A 23407-nucleotide genomic window follows, 5' to 3' on the forward strand; every position below is an offset into this window, starting at 1 on the left:
TTTTATTGTTTATTTTTTTTAAACATTTTATTAGGGGCTCATACAACTCTTATCACAATCCATACACACATCAATTGTGTAAAGCGCATTTGTACTTCATTCTCAAAACATTTTCTCTCCACTTAAACCCCTGGCATTAGGTCCTCTAGAATTCCATTTTTCCATGTATTTTTGGAAGTCCCATGTAAGTAAATTCTTAAATTTCACAATTTTGTTGCCTAAAGATTGGTATTAAAAAACTAAACCATATAAGCTTTAATCAGCAGCAAGACAAAGTAGTACTTCTAGCATTGTAAGATAATTATGTAGCACATGAAAAACATCACTTAATGTATTATCAAATACCCATTAGAAATGGGTCCCTGTATTCTGCTAACCCTCTAGAATACAGCTTGGCAGGGGTTGTGGATTGCTCCATGAAACAATCATCAGATGTTAACTTGTAAAGCTTCTCTGCCACTCAATTGCAAACACATAAGACACAATTCCAGCTGCCACAAAACTTAAAAGGGTTGAATTAAAACACAATAAATTATTTTAGTTACCTGGCATTCATTCTACTTCTCTTATTTTTCATCATTTTGTCTATACTCTTAACTGGTAGGCTACACCAAATTATCTGGATGTTAATTATTCAAGCACCAAATTATCTGGATGTTAATTATCCTTTTTCCTCCTAAAGACAATTTTACAACTAATTCAAGCACAGCATTAAGAAACTACTAAGAATAAAAAATCACATAACTAGAAAACCAACTATTAGCATGGGCTTAACTGGTGTCATATTATGTACAAAGAAAAATCAATTTACGAGAGGTAATTGACACTGAATTTAGCAGTACCAATGTGGCATCCAAAACCAAACCCAACTCACAGTGACCCTGTATGACAGAGTAGAACTCCCACAGTTTCCAAGTCTACTGCCTCATCTTTTTCCAACAGAAAGATGGCTGGTGCTTTTAAACCACAGAGTTTTGGGTTAGCATCCAAGTCCTTTAACCGCTGCGGCCAGGGCTCTTTCATGCGAATTGCATAGAATAAACCACCTGTGAAACATGTTTTTCTCAACAGCATATCAATATATAGAATATACATGCATCATATAAGAATGTTAATACATAGCAACGTAGATCAACAGATTTTTATAAAGAGCTACAAGACATGTCAATATTTTAAGGATTTAGGGCCACATGATCTCTGCTGCAACTACTTGGCTCAACTATTCAGAAATTAGTATAACACTGAAAACCACAAACTACACATACACAAAGACCCATGGCTGGGTTCCAAGTGAAAATTTGAATTTCACTTATCACAAAATAAAATTCTTGAGATTCTCCTCTACCCCTCCCTTAAAAAGCAAAAATCACATTATTTCATGATCCAAACAAAAAAAGGTTGTGGGCAAAGATCACACTCCTTTAGGTTGTCAACTCCCTTAGGTCCCCCCCAACCGCACAACAGTTTTATTGGTATATTAATTCACATATCGTACCATTCAGTAGTTCAATCACATCAAGAAAAGTTGTACAATCATCACTACAATACATTTTTGAACATTTTCATTCTTGTACTCATCATTATTAGCTCCCAATTTCTTCCCAAACTCCCCTGCCATACCCACAACTCCTATATTTTTTATGATGATCAAGGATTGTAACCTTTAGTATGGATAAGTAAATATAAAGAAAAACAAAATCCTCACAACTGAACCAGCAGGTAACATCATGACGAATGGAGAAAAGATTGAGGCTGTCAAAGTTTCATCATGCTTCAATTCACCATCAATGCTTATGGTAAAAGCAGTCAAATCAAATGGGGGGTGGGGGGTGGAGAGAGGAACTGATACCAAGGCTCAAATAGAAAGTAAATGCTTAGAAAATTATATTGGTAACATATTTAGAAATATGCTTGATATGATGTATGGAATGTTATTAAGAGCTGGACAAGCTCCCAATAAAATTATTTTCAAAAATTAACAACGAAAGTGCAATAGAAGAAAAAAAATCAGATGACACCTTGCAATATATAATCTGCTAAACAAACCATTTTAAGCTGTTAAATTACAAGGATATTATTTTGAGGACTAAGATAATCCTGACCCAAGTCATAGTATTTTCAATTACTTCCTATGCATGCGAGAAGTTGGACACTGAAAAATTATGGAAGAAAAATTGATGCATTTGAGGTATGGTATTGGTGAAGAATACTTAAAAATACCATGGACTGCCAAAAGAACAAATCAAACCTGTTCTTAGAAGTACAGCCAGAATGCTCTTTAGAGGTAAGGATAGCAAGACTTCTCACAAACTTAGAACATGCTCTTAGGAGAAGAACACCATGTTGGTACAGTGGAGGGGTAGCATCTTTGAGGTCCTCCAGACTTTCCTTAAATCACATGAGCCATCTAAAAACTGATGCTTTATGTAGGGCAGAATTTCTGTCAACTTACTGCAATGCTTCAAAGATTTAGGGAGCTATTCATTTAAGTTTTGATAAATCAAGCTCTAAAAATTGTCATTTTCCATGACACGGAAAGTATTTCTTTTGTTTTCTGAAGGTAGCCTAAGATTAGTAAGACAAGTATAAACAGACAGAACAGGTCTGTAGCCATCTAATGGTTACAGAGACATATTTAAACACTGTTTAAAATAAGTCTGTGCCATTAGGCCTCTACTCAAGTACTCCCTCAATGCAAGAATACTTTGTTCTGCTAAACTGGCATTCTATGATATTCACCTTCCCAACACAATCGCTGAAGACAAAGCAGGTGAATAATTAAATGTGGTGAGGAAAGCTGATGGTGCCTGGCTATCAAAAGATATAGCGTCTGGGGTCTTAAAGGCTTGAAGATAAACAAGCGGCCATCTAGCTCAGAAGCAACAAAGCCCACGTGGATGAAGCACACCAGCCTGTGCGATCACAAGGTGTAGAAGGGATCAGGTATCAGGCATCATCAGAACAAAAACGGAGGAGACGAGCCTGTCAGGGTGCGATGTAGCAAGGATGAAACGTACAACTTTCCTCTAGTTCCTAAATGCTTCTTCCCCCCGCCCCCAACCCTCACTCTATCATGATCCCAATTCTACCTTACAAATCTGGCTTGACCAGAGGATGTACATTGGTACAGATAGGAACTGAAAATCCAGGGCGGATGATCCCTTCAGGACCAGTGGTGTGAGTGGCGATACTGGGAGAGTAGAAGAAGGGTGGGTTGGAAAGGGCGGAACTGATTACAAGGATCTACATATAACCTCCTCCCTGAGGGACAGACAACAGAAAAGTGGGTGAAGGGAGACGTCGGACAGTGCAAGATATGACAAAATAATAATTTATAAATTATCACGGGTTCATGAGGGAGGGAGGAGCATGGAGGGAGGGGAAAAAATGAGGAGCTGATGCCAGGGGCTTAGGTGGAAAGCAAATGTTTTGAGAATGACGAGGGCAATGAACGCACAACTGTGCTTTACACAACTGATGTATATATGGATTGTGATTAAGAGTTGTATGAGCCCCTAATAAAATTATTTTTTTTTAAGTGTGCATATATGAATTTGAAACCTAGAAGCAGTACTTTATGATTTACTTTCATACATTACTAGAAAGACATTCCTAGTGGTTCTACCATAAACAAACAATAAACAAAACAAAAAATTTTATCACACTGTTAATAATTACACTGGTATTACTAGTTGATACTATTACTAGTTGATAGCTAATAGTGCTAGTATAAATCCAATAGTAATAAAACTAAGGTGAGAACCAAGCTAGTAAGTCCAAAAGCTATAAAGGAAAACTAACTTGTATTTTACTTAAGAATATATTTTTATTCTAAGGCAATAATTACAAGACAAAAGAAAGTGGTTTGACATCTAATGTGAAAAACTAGTATCAAGTAAAGGGCTAATTCTCCCAAAATACTGTTATTTTATCAAACCTAAAATATGATACACCATTATAATATGTTCTGCTGTGTTCCTCCCAAATGGGACAATTAAACCTACTCTAAGATTTCAGAGATGTGAAACATTTATAATGCATTTAAGAATCAATAGGAAGAATTTCTATGACTGGATAATAGTCCAGAAACCAAACACAAAAAAGAGAATTATGAAAGAGGAAATAGAAATTCCTGCACATATGAAAAAGAATTCAGCCTCACTTACAGATATGCAAATTTAAAATGCACTGAGATACTAGGTTTTCGTTTTTTAATACTAGTTTTCACTGGCAAGATCAAAAGTTGAAAGTGCAGTGACAGCAAAAGAGGGGGGAAAACATCAGGTACTGCTGACAAAAGTATAAATTGAGCATAATAAAATTAGAAATGTGTCATCTTAATACTCCTTATTCTCTGAAAGCATCCTACCACTATGCTTGTATGTATGCAAAATAACCCTCATAGGCAGCCAGCTTGCTCAACTCTGCAGTAGGGATCAAAAAACAAACAAACATGTGTTTTGGAGTTTGTGTTTTGAAAAACCAAATCCACCTACATGATGAAAGATAATAGTACATCAAACAACAGAATACTACGCATCCCCTGAGAAGAGTAGTTTTATGAAGTCTCACGGACTGGTTTCCAAGATAAATTATGAAAAAGGTAAGAAATGAAAAATGTTTTCAACATGCTCCCAAATTGTTTAAATGGGTTATGGTGAAGTATTTTCTTTGTAATGCACAAAATATCTCTAGAAAGATAAACAAATTTAAAAACGTTTCCGTCTGGGGTAGGAAAGTGGATAATGGACTCATGCATAGATATAAAACTCTTCTTTTAGAGTAATAGGTTTTAATATTAAGATCTAATTTTTAAAAATCTTAAAAAAGCTAAAGGAACACTTGCCTTTTTTCCTTTTGAGGTCTCAGAATCCTCGTCTTCATCTACACTTAGTAGATTTGCCCCACTACACAGAAAATAAGGGGGGGGGGGAAAGTCTTAAATAACAATTATAACACATACATTAAATTCAAAAGGAATTTTGAATTTCTTTAAGCTCACTTAATTTAAGAATCGGCAAGCTTTCTCTGTAAAGGGTCACATAGTAAATAATTTACACTTCACAGGACAAATGGCTGGATAGCAATTATGTAATTCTGCCATTGTAATGAGAAAGCAACAATAAACCACCAAAGAGGGTGATTTTAAGAGTTCATGGAAAAATTCTATTATTTTTCATTTCACTTTTCAACTAACTTTTTGAAGCCTCCTTATATGTGGTTGTGCTGCAAGGAAAAATGTTTAACAAACATAGTTAGCAGCAGGTAAACCAGGTTTGGCTCATAAGCTACAATTTGCAAATCCCTGCCTTAAATGAACACAATTATTTTTAACTATGCATTTTATATAGGTTTACTTATTTTTCACTTCCTGTCCTACAGTGATGATTAGGGGATAAGAAGAGAAAAAAAACATAGAAAAAAACTCTTATTAATGAAAGTGACATAATTCTGGTAGTATTGTCACAGTAAAATAAACAGTCCCGAAAACATCAAAGCATTACCAAGAATCACTGGTTTGAAATTTTGAAAGAACAAAATAGTATCTATTAATAGTTAACTTAATCTCAACATGTTCTAAATGTTGGGGCACCTAAAGGCCCAATTAAGACAATAAACAATGCTCAAATCATAAGTGAAATGTATATAGCTATGGACATCTCAAGTTGTTTACATAACCACAACAAACCTGCCAGCACAAAAAGTCAGATATACCTTCTACAGACATTCTGCTGGCTATTTAGAGTAAAATAATAGCTGCTTATAATAAAAGTGTAAAATGCTTTGCTTCACTACTGGTTATAAAAAGGGATTTCAAACAGTTCGTGGAAAAATGAAATTGACAGATTTTGACATTTTTCCATGTACTTACTGAAGACCTCCTTAAATGCATTCCAAGTTTTCTAGTGCTACAAATTCTCTCCTTCCACTTCTACAAATATGTTTAAAAGGTGGTGCACTTTCTGTTCAGGTAAGAGTAATTTCCATTTAGAAAAAATATTAATACTAAATGAATCCCCCAAATTTTGTTAAATTAAAAAATATCAAAAGGAAAAAGAATGAATGAAAGCTATAAAAATGAAAAATTTACCAGTTAAAGCTCTCGTTTAAGTATAGCTTCACTTTAGGTCAACATCTCAAAAGGTTGTAGTAATCATGAAGAGTTATTGCCCATACAGAAGCAAGCACCTACAATATTTTTAGCCAGTATACTCTGAACAACTTCTGTGCAAACATTTCCTTAAAAGAACTTTTTTTCTTAAACAAAAGTTTTGTTAAACTTTGTAAGAATATTGATAGGTCTCTAAGTCTGTTGTTTCTCTGGTCTGTGGAAAACCAGATCAATAAGCACACAAACAAAAAAATGGTAATTTTAAGATATGCAAGACAAGTCTCCACCAGACAAAAAGATTCTTCTGAAACTTTGATGTAAAATTGTTACACTCATTCCAAGTACATTAACAATAAATCCAAATATTTTTAAAAAATCTTCTGTATGGGTATATATTTAATATTTATGTTACTAATTTCTGTATAAATCTAAGATTTATGAGCAGGTGGATGGTCTAAGGAAGGAAAGAAGATACTATCAAACTTAAATTTCCACACAAAAGTCAGATGTTTTAATCTAGGCTCTTTTATTCATGATAAATAGCTTTTCAAATCACTGCCTGAGTAAAATGTCATTTTTACATGAAGGAGAGTTCTTTTAAATTAGAAACCTTCTGTAGTATGGACAAGTATACTTATAAATTTTCATGTATCACAAATGTATAAATATATATTTCAAAAGACCGAGAAGTAAATTATTTATAAATTTAAAACTTATTTGTTTGATAAAGAATTGCTTTTACTATCCTAATGCTACTATAAAATAATTCAATGTTTTGGTAATATATTATTTAAAATACTTCCATGAAATATAAGTTGTTTTTCTAATACAAACTTTAATTCTTATAAAATATCGAAGAAAAAAAGGATCCTTACTCTTTATCTGTATCTCCTTCACTTTCTTCTCCATGATCAAAGCTCCAATTATTTTTAAAACCTCCATCTCTCTTACACTCTGATCTAGCCAAAGCTGAAATAAAAACAAACTGAAATAAGTATTCATTAATAAAACCGCTCAATATAAAAATCAATGAGCATTTCCCAAACCCTCTTCCTATTCTAGTCTCTTATAATTTGCTTGCCTTTAACCATTTCTTGTAACCATATTCCCTACATAAAGAGTACATTAAAATTTTACTAGTAAAAAGATAAAAAATTTACTAGTATTAAATTACAGTCATCATGTATATATTATATACAGAAAGAAATTCGAATACATATGATTTTATTAAAACAGGAGGAAGGCACACAAACATGTGAAATAAATAAAAACCAACCCTAAATCTTAACCATATCATTGATTCTACAATTTTGTGACTTAGTATGCTTGCTTTAATGCATAAGAAGTAACTAGACCATCCTTTCCCTTATGTCAGCCAGCCATAGCTGCCTTTTAACAGAAGAAAAGCAAAATAAGGTTTTCTATATAGGCAATATGGCACACTTATTTCCATAAAATCTCTCCAGATGAGCCCAAATACAAGCTTCAAAAGTTTCATGGAAAAATGGAGTGAAAGATTAAATTTTTCTACAAACTTTTGAAGCAATCTTTTATTGCTCATAATGGAGTTTAGAAAATTTTAAGGCTCACAGTTGACGTCCTAAGAAATCATAAAAAAAAAAATTAGAAAACAGAAATCTAGATAGATGGATAAAGTTGTTCTGGCCTAGTGTGTAGTTTTAACAAGATCAAGTTCAAGGTTTCAGCAAGATGAGGTCAGACTGAAGATTTAAAGACCAGAAGGACAATACTCCTTTTGTATGATGCAGCATAGTGACTAGCTAATTATGAACCTAACCTTTCTAATCAATGCTTTTTTAACTCCCACCAAATGACTGAGTAACTCCTACCAAATAACTATGCAAATATGAGGTGTGTATGGCCCACCAAAGGGATTGGATAGCTTAATAATGTAAATGAATGATGGGGGGAGTGCGGAGTGGAGACCCAAAGCCCATTAGTAGGCCACTGGAGATCCCCTTGCAGAGGGGTCTAGGGGAGGAGATGAGCCAGTCACAGTGCGATGTAACAATGATGAGAAATACAACCTTCCTCTAGTTCCTAAAGGTTTCCTCCCCACTCCCACTACCATGACTCGAATTCTATCTTGCAAGACTGGCTAGACCAGAGGAGGTACACTGGAACAAATAGGAACTGAAAATAAAGGGAATCCAGGACGGATGAGCCCTATAGGACCAGTGGTGTGAGTGGCGAAACAGGGAGGGTAAAGGGAGAATGGGTAGGAAAGAGGGAACCGATTACATGGAACTGTGTGTGACCTCCTCCCTGGGGGACAGACAACCGAAAAGTGGGTGAAGGGAGACGTCGGACAGGGCAAGATATGACAAAATACCCATTTATAAACTATCAAGGGCTCATGCGGGAGGGGGGAGCGGGGAGGGAGGGGAAAAATGAGGACCTAATGTCGGGGGTTTAAATGGAGAGAAAATGTTTTGAGAAACGATGTACAAATGCGCTTCACACAATTGATGTGTGTATGGATTGCGATAAGTTGTATGAGCCCCTAATAAAATGTTATATAAAAAACAAAAAACAAAACAAAAAAAATAATGTAAATGAGACGTATGGCCCCTTAACATTAGGTTTGTCGGTTCTGCCATCCTGCTCAGTTTAAAATGAGCCAGCCAAGAGGCAGAAAGGGAGATAATCTCACTATCATAGAGAGCCAGGAGTAAAGTCTGTCATTGGGAGCTGAGATGCTGCACTGAACTTCTTCCTCAACTCAAAAAACAGAGAACTGTGACATCAGAGACAACAAAAGATGACAAGAAGCAGAGGCAGAAATACAACGGTACCAGAGGGTGGAGAATGCTGAGCCAGGGTGACCTGTGAGAAGACGAGAAATGGACTTTCTCGGTCATAGAACAAGAAACTTAGTGTCAAAAAAAGAAGAAGAAAAAAGAAAAGAAATGGAGGGTCTTTTGGGAGGAGGCTTGCTGGTAGAGTGGGGTACCTCCCAAGCACTTTAAATGGTGGAACTAAATTTGCTACCCCAAGGAGCTGGAGCTGAGTAACGTCAAGTCCATATACACTAGCAGAGTGGGGGCCTTTGTACATTTAAGGACAGAGGAGGGCAGAGCCAAGGGGCCATGGGGCCAGAGTATCAGTAGATGTGGTTGGGAAAAGACTGTCTCTATTAAGAGAACTGTACCTTAAGCATTTTTCTTTTTTTTAAATAGTAAATAAGTTTTATTAATAGTAAAAAAGTTTTAAATTTCATTTGGTTCTGTTGTGATGTCCTTATGCATTTCTGACCAAGCGCACCATCAGCAACTTTCTATATCTGAAAAGGAGCATGAAAATTTTTAAACAAATATCACACACACACCCCTTTTAACAGGTATTTCCAACTAGCATGAAATTCTAAACTATAGGAAAGATTGTAAAGATAGTGAAGGCCCTGGCAGTATTTCACTGTTGTGCATAGGATTGTACTATGAATCAGAAGCAACTTGATGGAATCTAGCAATGAAGGTTTTAAGTGGTCAGGAGCATGACGAAAAAAACAAGTGGAAACCAGTAGAAAGGTCTGAGGGGCTGGCCTCAATCCCAACTACATGGATAGCTGCCCCTCCCCCCAGAAGAATTTACTTCAGAGGACAGCACTGAAGCTACAGCTCAGGGAGAGGGACGTGTCTGATCGGAGCACACAGGAGCAAATGAAGGGGGAGGAAGAGAGAGGAGCACATCCTAGCCCACCAAGCCTTGAGGATGATATCCCTGCTCAGAGCAGAAAATGCAGAGGACCATATGGCGGGCCCCAGGAGACATGACATCCCTCACTGACCCATAATCCTACAGGGGACAACACTGGAGATCGTGTGGGAATTGCACCCAATCTGACGCCACCACACAGAGGAAAATGTTAAGGACATGCAACAGAACAGCAAAAGGAGCAGAGCAAGGAAGTCCCGAGGGAGTACCAAAAATAGACTTTGGGGCCAGGGTGTGGCACTCCATCAGAAGACTCCACCGGATAACACTCCTAAAGGTCAAGAAACAGACCTTGAACTATTTATAGGCTTTTCTCTTTTTTTGCCATTGATTTTTGTTGTTTTGTTTTGCTGTCTTGTTTTTGTGGATGGTTTTATCTCTGCAGGTCTATCTAGATAAGACAGGCTGGATAAAAAATCCAGAGGAGAAAACAACGGGACCAACGGTTTCGGGGAGATATGGGAGAGAGGGAGGTAGGGGCAAGGAAGTGGTGTTAACAAACCCAGAGAAAAGGGAACAAGTGATCCAAAATCAATGGCCAAGAGGGTGTAAGAGGCCTGGTAGGGTTTGATCAAGGGCAATGTAACCGAGAGTAATTAACTGAAACCCAAATGAAGGCTAAGCATGATAGTGCGACAAGCGGAAAGTAAAAAGAAATAAAGAACTACAAGACAAAGGACATTTAGAAAGGTCTAAATACAGGCATGTACATATGTAAATATATATATATATGTGATGAGGAAATAGATCTATGTGCATATATTTATAGGTTTAATATTAAGGTAGCAGATGGACATTCGGCCTCCACTCAAGTATTCCTTCAATGGAAGAACATTTTGTTCTATTAAACTGGCATTCCTTGATGCTCACCTTCCTGACACAATCGCTGAAGACAAAGCGGGTACATAAGCAAATGTGGTGAAGAAAGCTGATAGTGCCCAGCTATCAAAAGATATAGCATCTGGGGTCTTAGAGGCTTAAAGGTAAATAATTGGCCATCTAGCTGAGAAGCAACAAAGTCCATATGGAAGAAGCACACCAGCTTCTGTGATTATTAGGTGTCGACAGGATCAGGTATTGGGCATTAAAGAAATAAAAAATCTTATCATTGTGAATGAGGGGACAGTGCGGAGTGGGAACCCAAAGTCCATCTGTAGATAACTGGACAGTCCCTTAGAGAAGGGTCGCGGGGAGGAGACAAGCCAGTCAGAGTGCAGGGTAGCAATGATGAAACATAAAACTTTCCTCTAGTTCTTAAATGCTTCCTCCCCACCCACTATCATGATCCCAATTCTACCTTACAAATCCGGCTAGACCAGAGGATGTACACTGGTATAGATAGGGAATCAGGACAGATGATCCCTTCAGGACCAGTGGTGAGAGTGGCGATACTGAGAGGGTAGAGGGAAGGGGGGGGTAGAAAGGGGAAACCGATCACAAGGATATAACCCCCTCCCTGGAGGACGGACAACAGAAAAGTGGGTGAAGGGAGACATTGGACAGTGTATGATATGACAAAATAATAATTTATAAATTATCAAGGGTTTATGAGGAAGAGGGGAGCAGGGGCAGAGGGGAGGGGGGAAAAATGAGGAGCTGATGCCAGGGCTTACGTGGAGAGCAAATGTTTTGAGAATGATGAGGGTAACGAATGTACAAGTATGCTTTATACAATTGATGTATGTATGGATTGTGTTAAGAGTTGTATGAGCCCCCAATAAAATGACTGAAAAAAATTGGAGACCCTCCATTATCTGAAGGAAATAAGGAAGTTAAAAGAACATATTCTGTACATTGCAAACTAGTAAATGCAGGACAAAAATAGAAAACTCATGATTTGGGAACCATCATAGTAATCACTGAATTAGGCATGAGTCATCAATGGATGAAAAACTAGTGGGTCAGTTTAATAAGAAACAGGATATTTACACTGCCTCAAAGTTAACTCTTAACCAAGAAGAAAAATAGTTATTTTTCAGAGAGAAACCAAACACTATGAGACCCAACCTCATATCCAGATGGGTCATAAGGGACAATTGTGTAATTGAAGGGAAGAAATTAAAAGACAAAGTTTTGGGGTGCTCACCCCTGCCATGGCTTCAGGAACCAGATCCGAGGAACACCAGCTTATATACTCTCAAGGGAGGGGAGGGGAATGCAAGCCCCTCAAATTACCAGTAACCTATGTAAGACAGTGGGCAATACCTAAACCCTGAAAGTCCTGGATTTCATTGGAAGAGTAACCTAACACCAGTGCTGGGGGCAGGTAAGGGGGAGTGACAGTCCCCTGAGCACAGAGTGCAATGGTACATGTCTGCTTCTACAGTTAAAGCTGCCGGCCAGACAGCAGTCTGCCATGTGCTTGTAAGGGAGGATATTGTGTGGATCGATCTTGGTTATGAGAATGTGATTGGGACTCATCTCTAGCCCACACTGTGAGTGAAGGCCTCTCTCCACCCAGAATCCTGGCCTGCCACGCTTATGAGAATAAAGAATCCATCTGTATACATTCTTCCCGTTTCTCAGTTTCTCACAAAACACCACCTATCTAACTTATTTCAAGGTTAATGTGTCCAACAATAAGAGAAATTGTCAACTGCGCCTCCTGATATGAGATAATGCAAACACAAAAAATTGCATCTAAGGGAACCAATTACAAGGAACTGTGTGTGACCTCCTCCCTGGGGGACAGACAACCGAAAAGTGGGTGAAGGGAGACGTCGGACAGGGCAAGATATGACAAAATACCCATTTATAAACTATCAAGGGCTCATGCGGGAGGGGGAAGCGGGGAGGGAGGGGAAAAATGAGGACCTAATGTCGGGGGTTTAAGTGGAGAGAAAATGTTTTGAGAATGATGTACAAATGCGCTTTACACAATTGATGTGTGTATGGATTGCGATAAGTTGTATGAGCCCCTAATAAAATGTTTAATAAAAAAAAATATTTGCAATACAAAAAAAAAAAATTGCATCTAGGGTGGTGACAGTGTTAGGTGCCATCAAGATGGCCCTAACTCACAGCAATCCTATGCACTACAGAATGAAACACTGCACAGTCCAGCATCATCCTCACATTTGTGTATGCCTGAGCACATTGCTGCAGCCACTGTATCAACCCATTTTCTTGAAGGCCTTCGTCTTTTTTGCTGCCCCTCTACCAAGCATAATGTCCTTCTTCAGGGACTGATCTTTTCTGATGAAATTTTGTCATCTTTGCTTCTAAGGGGCATCTCTAGCCATGCTTCTAAGGTTTGCCCTTTTAGCAATTCATGGTACTTTTGATATTCTTCTCCAATTCAAATCCATTAATTCTTCTTCAGTCTTCTTTACTCAATGCCCAATTTCCACATGCATCTGAGGCAATGGAGAATACCATGACTTGGGTCAAAGTAACATCCTTGCTTTTCAGTACATTTACCTAATGCAACTTGTCTTTTGATCTAGACTGCTGCGTCCATGAGTATTGATTCTGAATTCAAGCAAGCCAAAATCCTTTACAACTTCAACCCTTGCTCTTCATTTATCATGGTGCTACCTATATTGGCCATTTGTGAGGATTTTGGTCTTCTACATTGAGTCATAATCTATACGGGTGGCTGCAATCTTTGACCTGCATCAGCAAGTGCTTCAAGTCTTCCTCACTTTCAGCAAGCAAGGTTGTATCATCTGAATATTGCAGATTGTTAATACACCTTTCTCCAGTCCTGATGCCACATTCTTCTTCATATACGCCAGTTTTTCTATTTGCTCAGCATTCCCTTGTTCCATCCTTACAATGCTGCATGATCGATGAAGTTCCTCATGAGCACAATAAAGTGTTCTGGAATTCCCACAGTTCACGTTAACCATAGTCTGTTATGGTCCACACAATCAAATGGCTTCATATAGTCAATAAAACACAAGCCAACATCTTTTTGGTATTCTCTGCTTTGCGCCAAGGTCTATCTGACATCAGCAATGATATCTCTTGTTGCACCTCTTCTTATTCAGTGGAACTTCTGGCAGTTTCCTGTCAATGTAATCAAATGTAATGCAACAATGGTTGCTGGATGGGTATCTATGGTATTCCTGATAAAGATGCATATACTGATTTTAATGAGGAAACCAGTTGTAAATCCCAACCAGGGCTTCCTTACAGCTCCAATAATTGCCATGCCATCCCAATCAAGAGCAACATATGGGTTGCATAGGAACCAAATCTGCTGCCCATCGTATTTTGACTCAAGAAAGAAACTAACATCTGTGTTAATCTTAAATATGGCAGCTGGTCCACCACTTTGAAAGTGTGTTGCTCTATGACAGCCCTGGCCTATGATATTACTGTCTGTAAAGCTGTCACAGTTCTTCCCCCTGGAAGTTTCAATTCCCAATCAAAATGTCAAAGGGTTGAGACTAAAATTTACATGCAAATCCAAATAGCCAAGAGTACCCAAGACAATTAAGAAAAACAATCATGTTTTTATGTAGAAGTGACATATTTTAGTAGAATGGTGAGCCATACACATTCAAAGCTGCAAGACTAGCCACCATCTTAGAGTAGAGCAAAAGTTGCTTATTTCCTACTTGTGTTAAAATACCATGGGCAACAGCTCTGCTTTCATAGTCCTTGTTTACAATAATAGTAATTACTCTACTGCTTTAAACCACTTCAAAGCCCTGGTCCAAACTTGACACACATTCTACAAATCAACTGTCCGGTATCCGTCAAAAATGCCAAGATTATGAGAAAGAGTTAATAAATATGCAACAGTACATGATGATCCCAGTCTGGATTCTAAACCAAAATATTTTATATTCTCATAAAAAAAGTTGAATCAACTAGTGAAAATTGAAATAAGTTCTATATATTTATTATAGTGCTGCATTAATGTCAATTTCCTGATTTTAAAAACGACACCATGGTTATTTAAGAAACTGCTTACATTTTGGGGGGGAAAGGCAAGTAAAGGAAACGATAATAAAGTCTTTTGGGGTAAAGCAGTAGCAAGTCTGAACTTTGTTTTTAAATGCTTCATAAAGCACATACATATGAGGGCTTCAAAAAACTCATGGAAAATTTCCATTAAAATTTAATTCCATTTGCCTATAGGTTTTTAGAAGCCTCCGCATATGTGTGTATGTACATTAAGGAGGATTACGATAAACCAATTGTAGTAAATGCTAATATTTTGGAAACTTAGTCAAGGGTTATATGCAGATTTTCCGTACTAGTCTTGCAATTATAAAATTATTTCAAAATAAAGTTATCACATTTAAATCATAAAGTATAATTTTAAAATATACTAACAAATATTTTATCAGTCTGTACAGGTATCACTTCCCTGCTGTGAAGTAAAAAAATAAGCAAAAATTAATAAAACAAAATAATTAAAATACAGAGAACCAATATGGCCAAATTATTTTTGAAAAAATCTAATCAAATGATAAAAAATCCTTGAGAACAATGACAGAAAGGCAAAAAACATGTTAAAAATTGGAAAAAGAAATGAGGACCTAATGCCGGGGGTTTAAGTGGAGAGAAAATGTTTTGAGAATGATGTACAAATGCGCTTTACACAATTGATGTGTGTATGGATTGTGATAAGAGTTGTATGAGCCCCTAATAAAATGATTTAAAAAAAAGAAACCATAAAAAATTTTTAAAACGATAACTGCAAATACATCAGATTAAACACTATGAACAATTATGTCACTAAATCTAGCCATTCCTAGGAATATATGAATTAACAAATTTCTCTCAGAAAATGCCAAAATACCATTAACCATACAATTTTCAAGAAGTTTTTCCTAAAAGGGGTTCTCCAAACATTTAAAATTAGTCAAATTTTATCATTACAAAATATTTTACATGGAAAAGGAAACCGTGACATCAGAAAGAAGCAAGACTAATTCAATAAAAATTGGAGACTAATCTCTTATGAGCATAGATACAAAAAATGAAAACAAAATTAACAAACTGAATCCAGTAGTCTATTTAAAAAAAAGAAAAAGAACATGAATCACAGCTAACAGGGATTTTCCCTAAGAATGCCAGTTTGCTTAACAAAGCATCTGACAAATATAAAAATTTTCTTAATCCACCAAAGTACAGTAACACCATACCTAAATAGTGATAGAGGTATTCCCTTAAAATTTTCTATGCCTGATAGAATTTCAAGTCAGTACAGTACTTTCGTAAGAACTGGAAAAGAGAAAAACTTTTATCATCCACAAATAAGGTAATGTAAGAAAAACATGAGAAATAAGAAAACACAGAGAATTTGTAAAATATTCACATTAAAAGTTAGTAAAAGCAGAGACCCAAAACCAATCTGTAGACAATGGGACATCCCCTCACAAAAGGTTCACAAGGAAGGGATAAGTCAACCAGGGCACAGTATAGCACCAATGAAACACACAATATTCTTCTGGTTCGTTGAGGGTTCCTCACCCCCCACTATCATGACCCCAGTCTTGCTTTTCACTGTGGGCTACTAGACCTGAGCATGTGCACAGGTGCAGATAAAGAGATTAGAGCTCCCAACACAGAGAATCCAGGAAAGGGAATGGGAGTAGCCATATCAGGAGAGTTGGGGTTAGGTGAGGAGTGAAGAGGAAACCAACCACAATGTTCTACACATACCCCCCCACCCCACCCCCAGGGGGATGAACAGAAACCATGGAGGAAGAGAGACAGCAGTAGGTGTAAGATATGAAAATGATTTGCAGTTCAGAACAGTGAATCATCAATCCTGGAATCCCTCCAAGTAATTAACTTAAGTATGCAATTTAAGTTGACCATTAAACAATTTGCCTTTGAATTTGTGGATTAACTATTTTGTATTATGAAAAGTGTTAATTTAATTTTTAATACTGTAACCATGATTTTTCTAAGAGTTTAAAACCCACTGCTGTCAAATCAAAGCAAATTCCTAATGAAGAAAAACAAGAACAATTATAATAATAATGCCAGTATAACAGACATCACTGAAAGAAAAAATAAATGGAATGGGGGGTATTCAAGGTTCTTCCCCTTTTTTTATTAAATTTGACTGGTTCCAGAAATTCTTGAATCAGTCTCTGTGATAGTTACATAATCCTGTGTCAAATTGATGATATTAAGAGTGAGGGGGGAGTCTAGCTTGCCAATAAGGCCACAGCCTGCGTTTCTTCCTTGTAGATGTGGCCTTCTCATGAGGATTCTGGGAACTTCCTTTCTTTATCCCTGGAGGTAGGCCACACAACCCTCTCTCCGCTTCACCTTCCTGCTGAGGAGTCACATGGAGGAGACCCGAGTCAGCAGTAAGATGCTACCATTGTCACTGGATCTACTAGACTTTTCACCCACTGGCCTGTGATCTTCCTGCATTTGGCATCAATACATGTGCTGTGAGAGTCTGAAGAAGAATTTCTGGATTAATATCGGACATATGGGCTAATATCGACTTAATGGACCATTGTTCTTTGATATAAAGCCCTCTCTTACATATGAGTGTCTCTAGATTTGTTTCTATAGTCAACTGGGACAACATAGTCCCTGACCAAAGAAGTCAAATCAGTGACTACTTACATTGCTATTTATTCCACTGAAACAAATTACAAATTGTGGTGCCTACGAATACCATGTGTAAAAACTATCATTTTCCAAGTAAAGAAATGCTGTGTCTGGACCACATACACTTATCATGGAAACAGGAACAATCAATTTAGGGAAGTCTAGATTATACAGAATACACAGTAGGAGGAGGTTTCAAAAAGGTTGTGGAAGAACAGAATTAGAAAGATTTGTCCACAAACTTTTTAGGAAAATAAAATTAGCTCTTAATGCTCCAACTGCTTAAAAATGTAATCATTACAAGGTTATCAACAGTGCTTATCATATGCTTGGAACTGTTTTCATATAAGCATTAACATATAACAATTCATCTAATCCTATAACAATCCTATGAGGTAATAACTACAATTATCTTTGTTTTACAGATCCAAAATCACACAGCTAGCAATTAGTAAAACTAGGTTTTGAACCCACAATCTAGATTTTGAGTTCATGCTCTTAATGCATTTCTAATATAAATACCCTCCATTCCAAGTAAGGTTCTACTCTACAGTTCTATTTGAGTACATGAAATCAATTAAGTAAAAGATTATATTTTATCAACTCAACTGAGAAGAAACCAAGAGATAAGCATTTAATTAAAGTGTAAAGAAGCAATGGAACCATGATGTAGTTTACAGAATCAGTGCAACAAAAGAAAAGGGAGCAAAAAAAGAAAAGAAAAAGGAGCAAGGCTAAGTGCAGAATGCTGTTGCATACTCCCTGAGCACCCAAAACTAAAAACCGCTATTCCATAAAATGTCAGTCAGTGTCATTTGGAGAAACTGTGTCTTCATTCAAAGAGCCCTGGTGGTGCACTGTGGTGGGCTGCTAAGTGCAAGACCAGTAGTTCAAAATGATCAGCCACTCCAAGGGACAAAGAGGAAGCTTTCTACTCCAGAAAAGACTTGGTCTCAGAAACCCAGAGGGGTGGTTCTACTGTGCCCGACAGGGTTGCTATGAGGTGGCAGGGAGATAGAGTGAGTGACTTAGTTCAAGACACATTGTAAAGTACTGCTTAGTTAAAGCAAATTGATTTGGATTTTAAATCAAGCTTGCATGTGATATAAAAGATAAAAGGAGTCAAAGAAATGAGGAAGAAATTTTCATCTGGAGACTACAAAACAGGTGTGGGGGATCATCAATTTCTCTTTTCACAAAAGAGGAGAACATAACACTGTTGTTGTCTGAGTCGGTTCACACTCCTAACCAGTTCAGCTTCAGAGCCACCAAATGTGTAACTGAACAGAAACACTGGAACTGCACCATCCCCAAAACTGTTCCTGTTTGAGCCCATTGTTGTAGCCATTATATGTCAATCCATCTCTTTGAAGGCCTTCTCTTTTCCACTGCACTTCAGCTTTACCAAGCAACTCAACATTAAGCCAAGCAATTCCTATGAGGCAAAAGTCAGACTCACTTCCACTCTCCGACTTTCTTTCCCAATTATGACACCAACCATCCCTCCCTTCTTCCTCCCTCACTGTACTCTACACTTTTCTGATGGGTTCCATAATTCATTGCATTCCCCATTTACTGCAATGGCCACTCAGAACTCAAGAGACCAAAGTCACAGCTATCGAGTTGTTTCTGACTCATAGTATGCAATTACCTCTGCAGTCTGAAACAAAATCTTTATGGAAGGAGATTTTCTACTTTTTTTCCCCACAGAGCAGCTGGTAGGTTCATACCATACATCCTTCTGTTAGCAGCCCAACACTTACCCTGGTAATGCACTGAACCTCCTTATTAGGTAATTAACAGGTTACAATTCAGGATCAGAACTACTCAAAATACAATCTTTTGTCAAGATTCTAGGCCATGCACACCAATCACACCTCTCTCTGGTCCTTGGCCTCTCAGCCATGCAGCCTCTTGTCCTCTGCTATACTTGGGCAAGGTTACCAACTCTTGTCAACTCTGCCAATATATGTCCAAAAGGCAATCTCCTCCACCATAAGCCTCAACCTAAATCAGCAGAGCTCTAGTCCCACAAGCCCGAAAATCTAGCTCCCCGAAACTCTGGGAGGCACCCCACTTCATAAGCAAGTCTCCTCCCTGATGGTATTCATACTTCATGCTCCATAGGCTGGGAAGCCCAGGGCTCTGTCTTGTACTCCTAATGCTGCTGCCTCAACTTCTCCACCCCTTCTCTGCTGCCACAGCTCTCTTCCACATGAACAGAGGTGCAGTGTGTAAGGGAGTTTGAGGTCTTTGCACAGGCCAGGCTCCACTCCTGACCCTTTCTTGTAGTCAGATCCTCCCTTTCTGTTTCTCAGATGGCTCATTTTAAACCTAGCAAGATGGTAAAAGTGACCAATCCCTAAGATCCTACCCTTTAGGAGTGTCATTTACCATATGTCCATTATTAGCAAGATACTTAACCCCCTTGGACCATACATTCTCAATTTGCATGTTCCTATCCAGTTGTCTGCTATGAATTACAAAGACTATAGGTTGTTCCAGAGGACAACTGAAAAAATGCCCCCAAATGAAGACAGGCCTGGAACGAAAACCAAACCAAAAAACTACAATAATAATACTAAATTGGGCGTCCCCTACAGCCATGGCCGCAGCTGCATCTGGCTCTAGGGAGCAGCATCTACGGCCGAGATGCTCCCAAAAGGCGATGTGGCGAAGACTGAGGAGGAACAGGAGGAGGACGATGACGAGGAGCTAGATGAGACCCTGTCGGAGAGACTCTGGGGTCTGACAGAGATGTCCCTGGACAGAGTCCGGTCTGCGGCTGGAGGCACTTTTGAGCTCTCCTTTTTTGGGGCTCAAAAAATGTACAGTTTTTCCAGGGCAGCCTTGTGGATCGAGACCATTTCATTTATGATTCTGGTTCTCCCTGTTGTCTTCAAGACCGAGAAGTTGCAAATGGAGCAACAGCAGCAACTCCAACACAGGACTGTCGGGAGGACTGCCAGGGCCGCTACCTTCACTGCCTGGGAAGATAGAGCTTTAACCTGTATTGAGCATAGTGGGAGAAGCTTGAATTTCAATTGTTAGAACCGCTGGCTTGGAGAGTTTTTTGGTCAAACTTTGGCACCTTGATCTGTCTGGAACTGGTGGGGGAATCCCTCTGCCCTATAGATACACCTGTGCCCTCTACTCCATCAGAATAGCTCTTCTGTCTGCACGCCCACCCCAGAGGTCAACAATGCAGACGGTTACCTACCACCCACCGCTCACTAAATTGCTCCCAAGTTGTCCTGAACAACTAATCCGCCCTGCCTCACTCTTCCATTGCAAGGTCAGACCTGAGACCCTGGGAGGAATGTACCCGAGCGTTGGTGACTTGTGCTGTTTCAGAATGGAGATGTTGGGGAAGGACACACACAACATGCAACAGGCACAATACATTACAGTGGTGTGGCATAAAACCCACACTGTGTATCCATGTGTTGTGAGGAGCTGATTCCTCTGCCTTTTGGCAGATAACCCTGTATTGTGTGTATAAAAAAATGGCAGCAATCACCTTTTGTATTTAAATACTAAAAATTATTCCACCTGAAAAAAATTAATAATAATAAATAAAGCTACTCTGGGAAAGAAAAGGGGTGCGGGAGATACAGATGCAGCATTTCAGTTGAAAGAAGAAAAAAAAGTCAATGAGAAAACAAGCGCATTAGAGAATGCAGTATGAGAAAAGATGACACAAGTGAGAAAGTAGACTTGTTAGAGATTCGAGTGTCAAAAGAAAGTTTATTTAAAAAAAAAAGAAAGAAAGTAAGTTTAGAAGAACTAGCTACCATCTGTTCTGTCTTATTCCATGGAAGACTCCTAGCTAGCCCTGATCTTTGGCCCCTATCTAAACATTTCAGTTACCTTTTTGGAAAGAAATCGATGATGTCACTTGCAGTCTCATCATGCATCTTTCTCCTTATTGACACTCTACTGTCTTTCTTGCTGTCTTGTCAGCATAAACAAAAAACAGAAACCCATACACTTAAACCATTATCAAAAGCAACATGATTCAGATAGAAAAGGGTGAAATTTTCAAAGATTCCCTTTGAAGTTCTCCAAATATGCCATGCTCCATTTTATTCCCTCTGTCTGGAAAGGTATCTTTCACCAGCTCCCTTTCTCCTAAAAATGCCCCAAAAGCTTAAGAGTCAATTCTGACTCATGGCAACATCATGCACACCTGAGAACTCTGTGCAGTAAGCTTTTCAGTGGCTTCCTCCCCACTCCCCACAAAAAAGTGATCATTAGACCTTTAATCCAAGGTGTCTCTGAATGTACTCCAACCTTCAACCTTTCAGATAACAAGATCTAGATCATGTTAAATGGAGAGAAAATGTTTTGAGAAACGATGTACAAATGCGCTTTACACAATTGATGTGTGTATGGATTGGGATAACAGTTGTATGAGCCCCTAATAAAATGTTAAAAAATAATAATAATAATAAAACAAAACAAACACGAAAAAAAAAACAAAACATCTGCACCATCCGGGGACTCTACCTGTCCTACTCGTTCCTCATTTTTTCTGTGATTGTGTTGATTAGAACAAATAGTTCATTTTTGTAAATGATAACCCTTTGTTATACAACAGCTTTAATCTTACATCAATTAAAATAAAGAATATAATTTGACTATTACACCTTAGGTAGCTATTTTCCCCCTTACCATTGTGCCTCTCACTTAGCTAGAATCTACAAAGCAAACTCATTGTCATCAACCCAGTTCTGACTCATAGCAACCCTATTCATAGGCAGAACTCCTCCACTCGCCCCATTTCCTGAAGCAGGAGCAGAAAGACTCATCCTTCTCCCAAGGAGGGGTTGGATGGTTTCAAGCTGCTGACCTTGTCAGCAGCTGAACACCTAACCACTATGCCACCAGGGCTCTTTTCCACCAGGACTCAGCAAGTGTTAAATAAGTATCTGCTGAATGAATGAGCAAAGTCAGAAGAGAAACCTGCCAAGACCATCACATGATGAAGTCTTAAAAGTGAAAAGCGAAAGGAATCAGTAAAAGAAGGAAAAGTAAGGAATTCAATATAAGCTGTGGATTACAAAAGTTCACACATTTTCATGTGATACTAAAGAAACAAAATAAAGATAGTACAACAGTAGCCAGTATGCATCCTTTCCCCTCAAAAAACAAACTGCCACTGACATGATTGATACCTACTCACAGTGACCCTAGGAGAGGGGAGAAGAGCCCCTGGGAGTTTCCAAGACTAACGGTTTACTTCCTTTGTAGGAAGTCCTACCTTTCTCCCTCGGAGCAACTGGTTTCAAACTACCGACCTTGCAGACCATAGCCCAACTCATAAACAATGTCACCAGGGCTCCACCTTTCCCCAAAAGAAGTTTAAAAAAAAGTTTTAAATTTCAGTTAATTATATGGAACCAAACCAAACTCAATGCCATAGACTCAACACTGACTCACAGGACAGGGTAGAAATATAACTGCCTGTTTCTGAGACTGTGTTCATGGGCGTCGAAAGCCCCCTTTCTCCCAGGTATATGGAAAGCAGACTTGAAAAGAATTTGAAACATGTATTGATGATGATTTAAAAAACAACAACTATAGCCTTGAATATGAAGTCTACTTCAGCATAAACAAAAAACAGAAACCCATACACTTAAACCATTATCAAAAGCAACATGATTCAGGTAGAAAAGGGTGAAATTTTCAAAGATTCCCTTTTGCTTCCATCCAGAATCCACTCACAAAAGCAGCAGTCAAGAAACCTAACAACAACAAAAGAAACCTAATAACATACTACACTGGGCAAAACTGCAGCACAGATTTCTTAAGTGTTCGAAAGTAAAGACAACATTTTTTAAAGTCATTTTATTGGGGGCTCATACAACTCATCACAATCCATACATCCACATACATGTGTCATGCACATTTGTACATTTGTTGCCATCATCATTCTCAAAACATTTGCTCTCCACTTAAGCCCTGGGCATCAGCTCCTTGTTTTCCCCCCTCCCAAAGATAACATTTTGAAGACAAAGGTGC

At 38.2% G+C, this 23407-nt stretch overlaps 1 protein-coding gene and 1 pseudogene across 2 annotated transcripts in view; one reads left to right on the forward strand and one right to left on the reverse strand.

Annotated features, from left to right (window-relative positions):
* The window catches only part of SENP6 (SUMO specific peptidase 6), a 109032-nt gene extending 87702 nt beyond the window's left edge, over positions 1 to 21330 (reverse strand). For both annotated transcript variants that reach the window (XM_045294375.1, XM_045294374.1), the window contains exons 1-3: positions 21254 to 21330; positions 6988 to 7081; positions 4847 to 4907 (exon numbers count right to left, since the gene is read on the reverse strand). In XM_045294375.1, the coding sequence (XP_045150310.1) occupies positions 4847 to 4907; positions 6988 to 7081; positions 21254 to 21296 (198 nt within the window). In that variant the 5' untranslated portion in view covers positions 21297 to 21330. The remainder of the gene's footprint in view (positions 1 to 4846; positions 4908 to 6987; positions 7082 to 21253) is intronic.
* On the forward strand, positions 8977 to 20390 carry LOC101642397 (annotated as a pseudogene).
* Positions 21331 to 23407: the final 2077 nt, after the last annotated feature.

Source organism: Echinops telfairi, unplaced genomic scaffold (genome assembly GCF_000313985.2).
Source record: "Echinops telfairi isolate 266 unplaced genomic scaffold, ASM31398v2 ScPeMD7_3533;HRSCAF=4204_0, whole genome shotgun sequence".
Classification (NCBI taxonomy): Eukaryota; Metazoa; Chordata; class Mammalia; order Afrosoricida; family Tenrecidae; genus Echinops; species Echinops telfairi.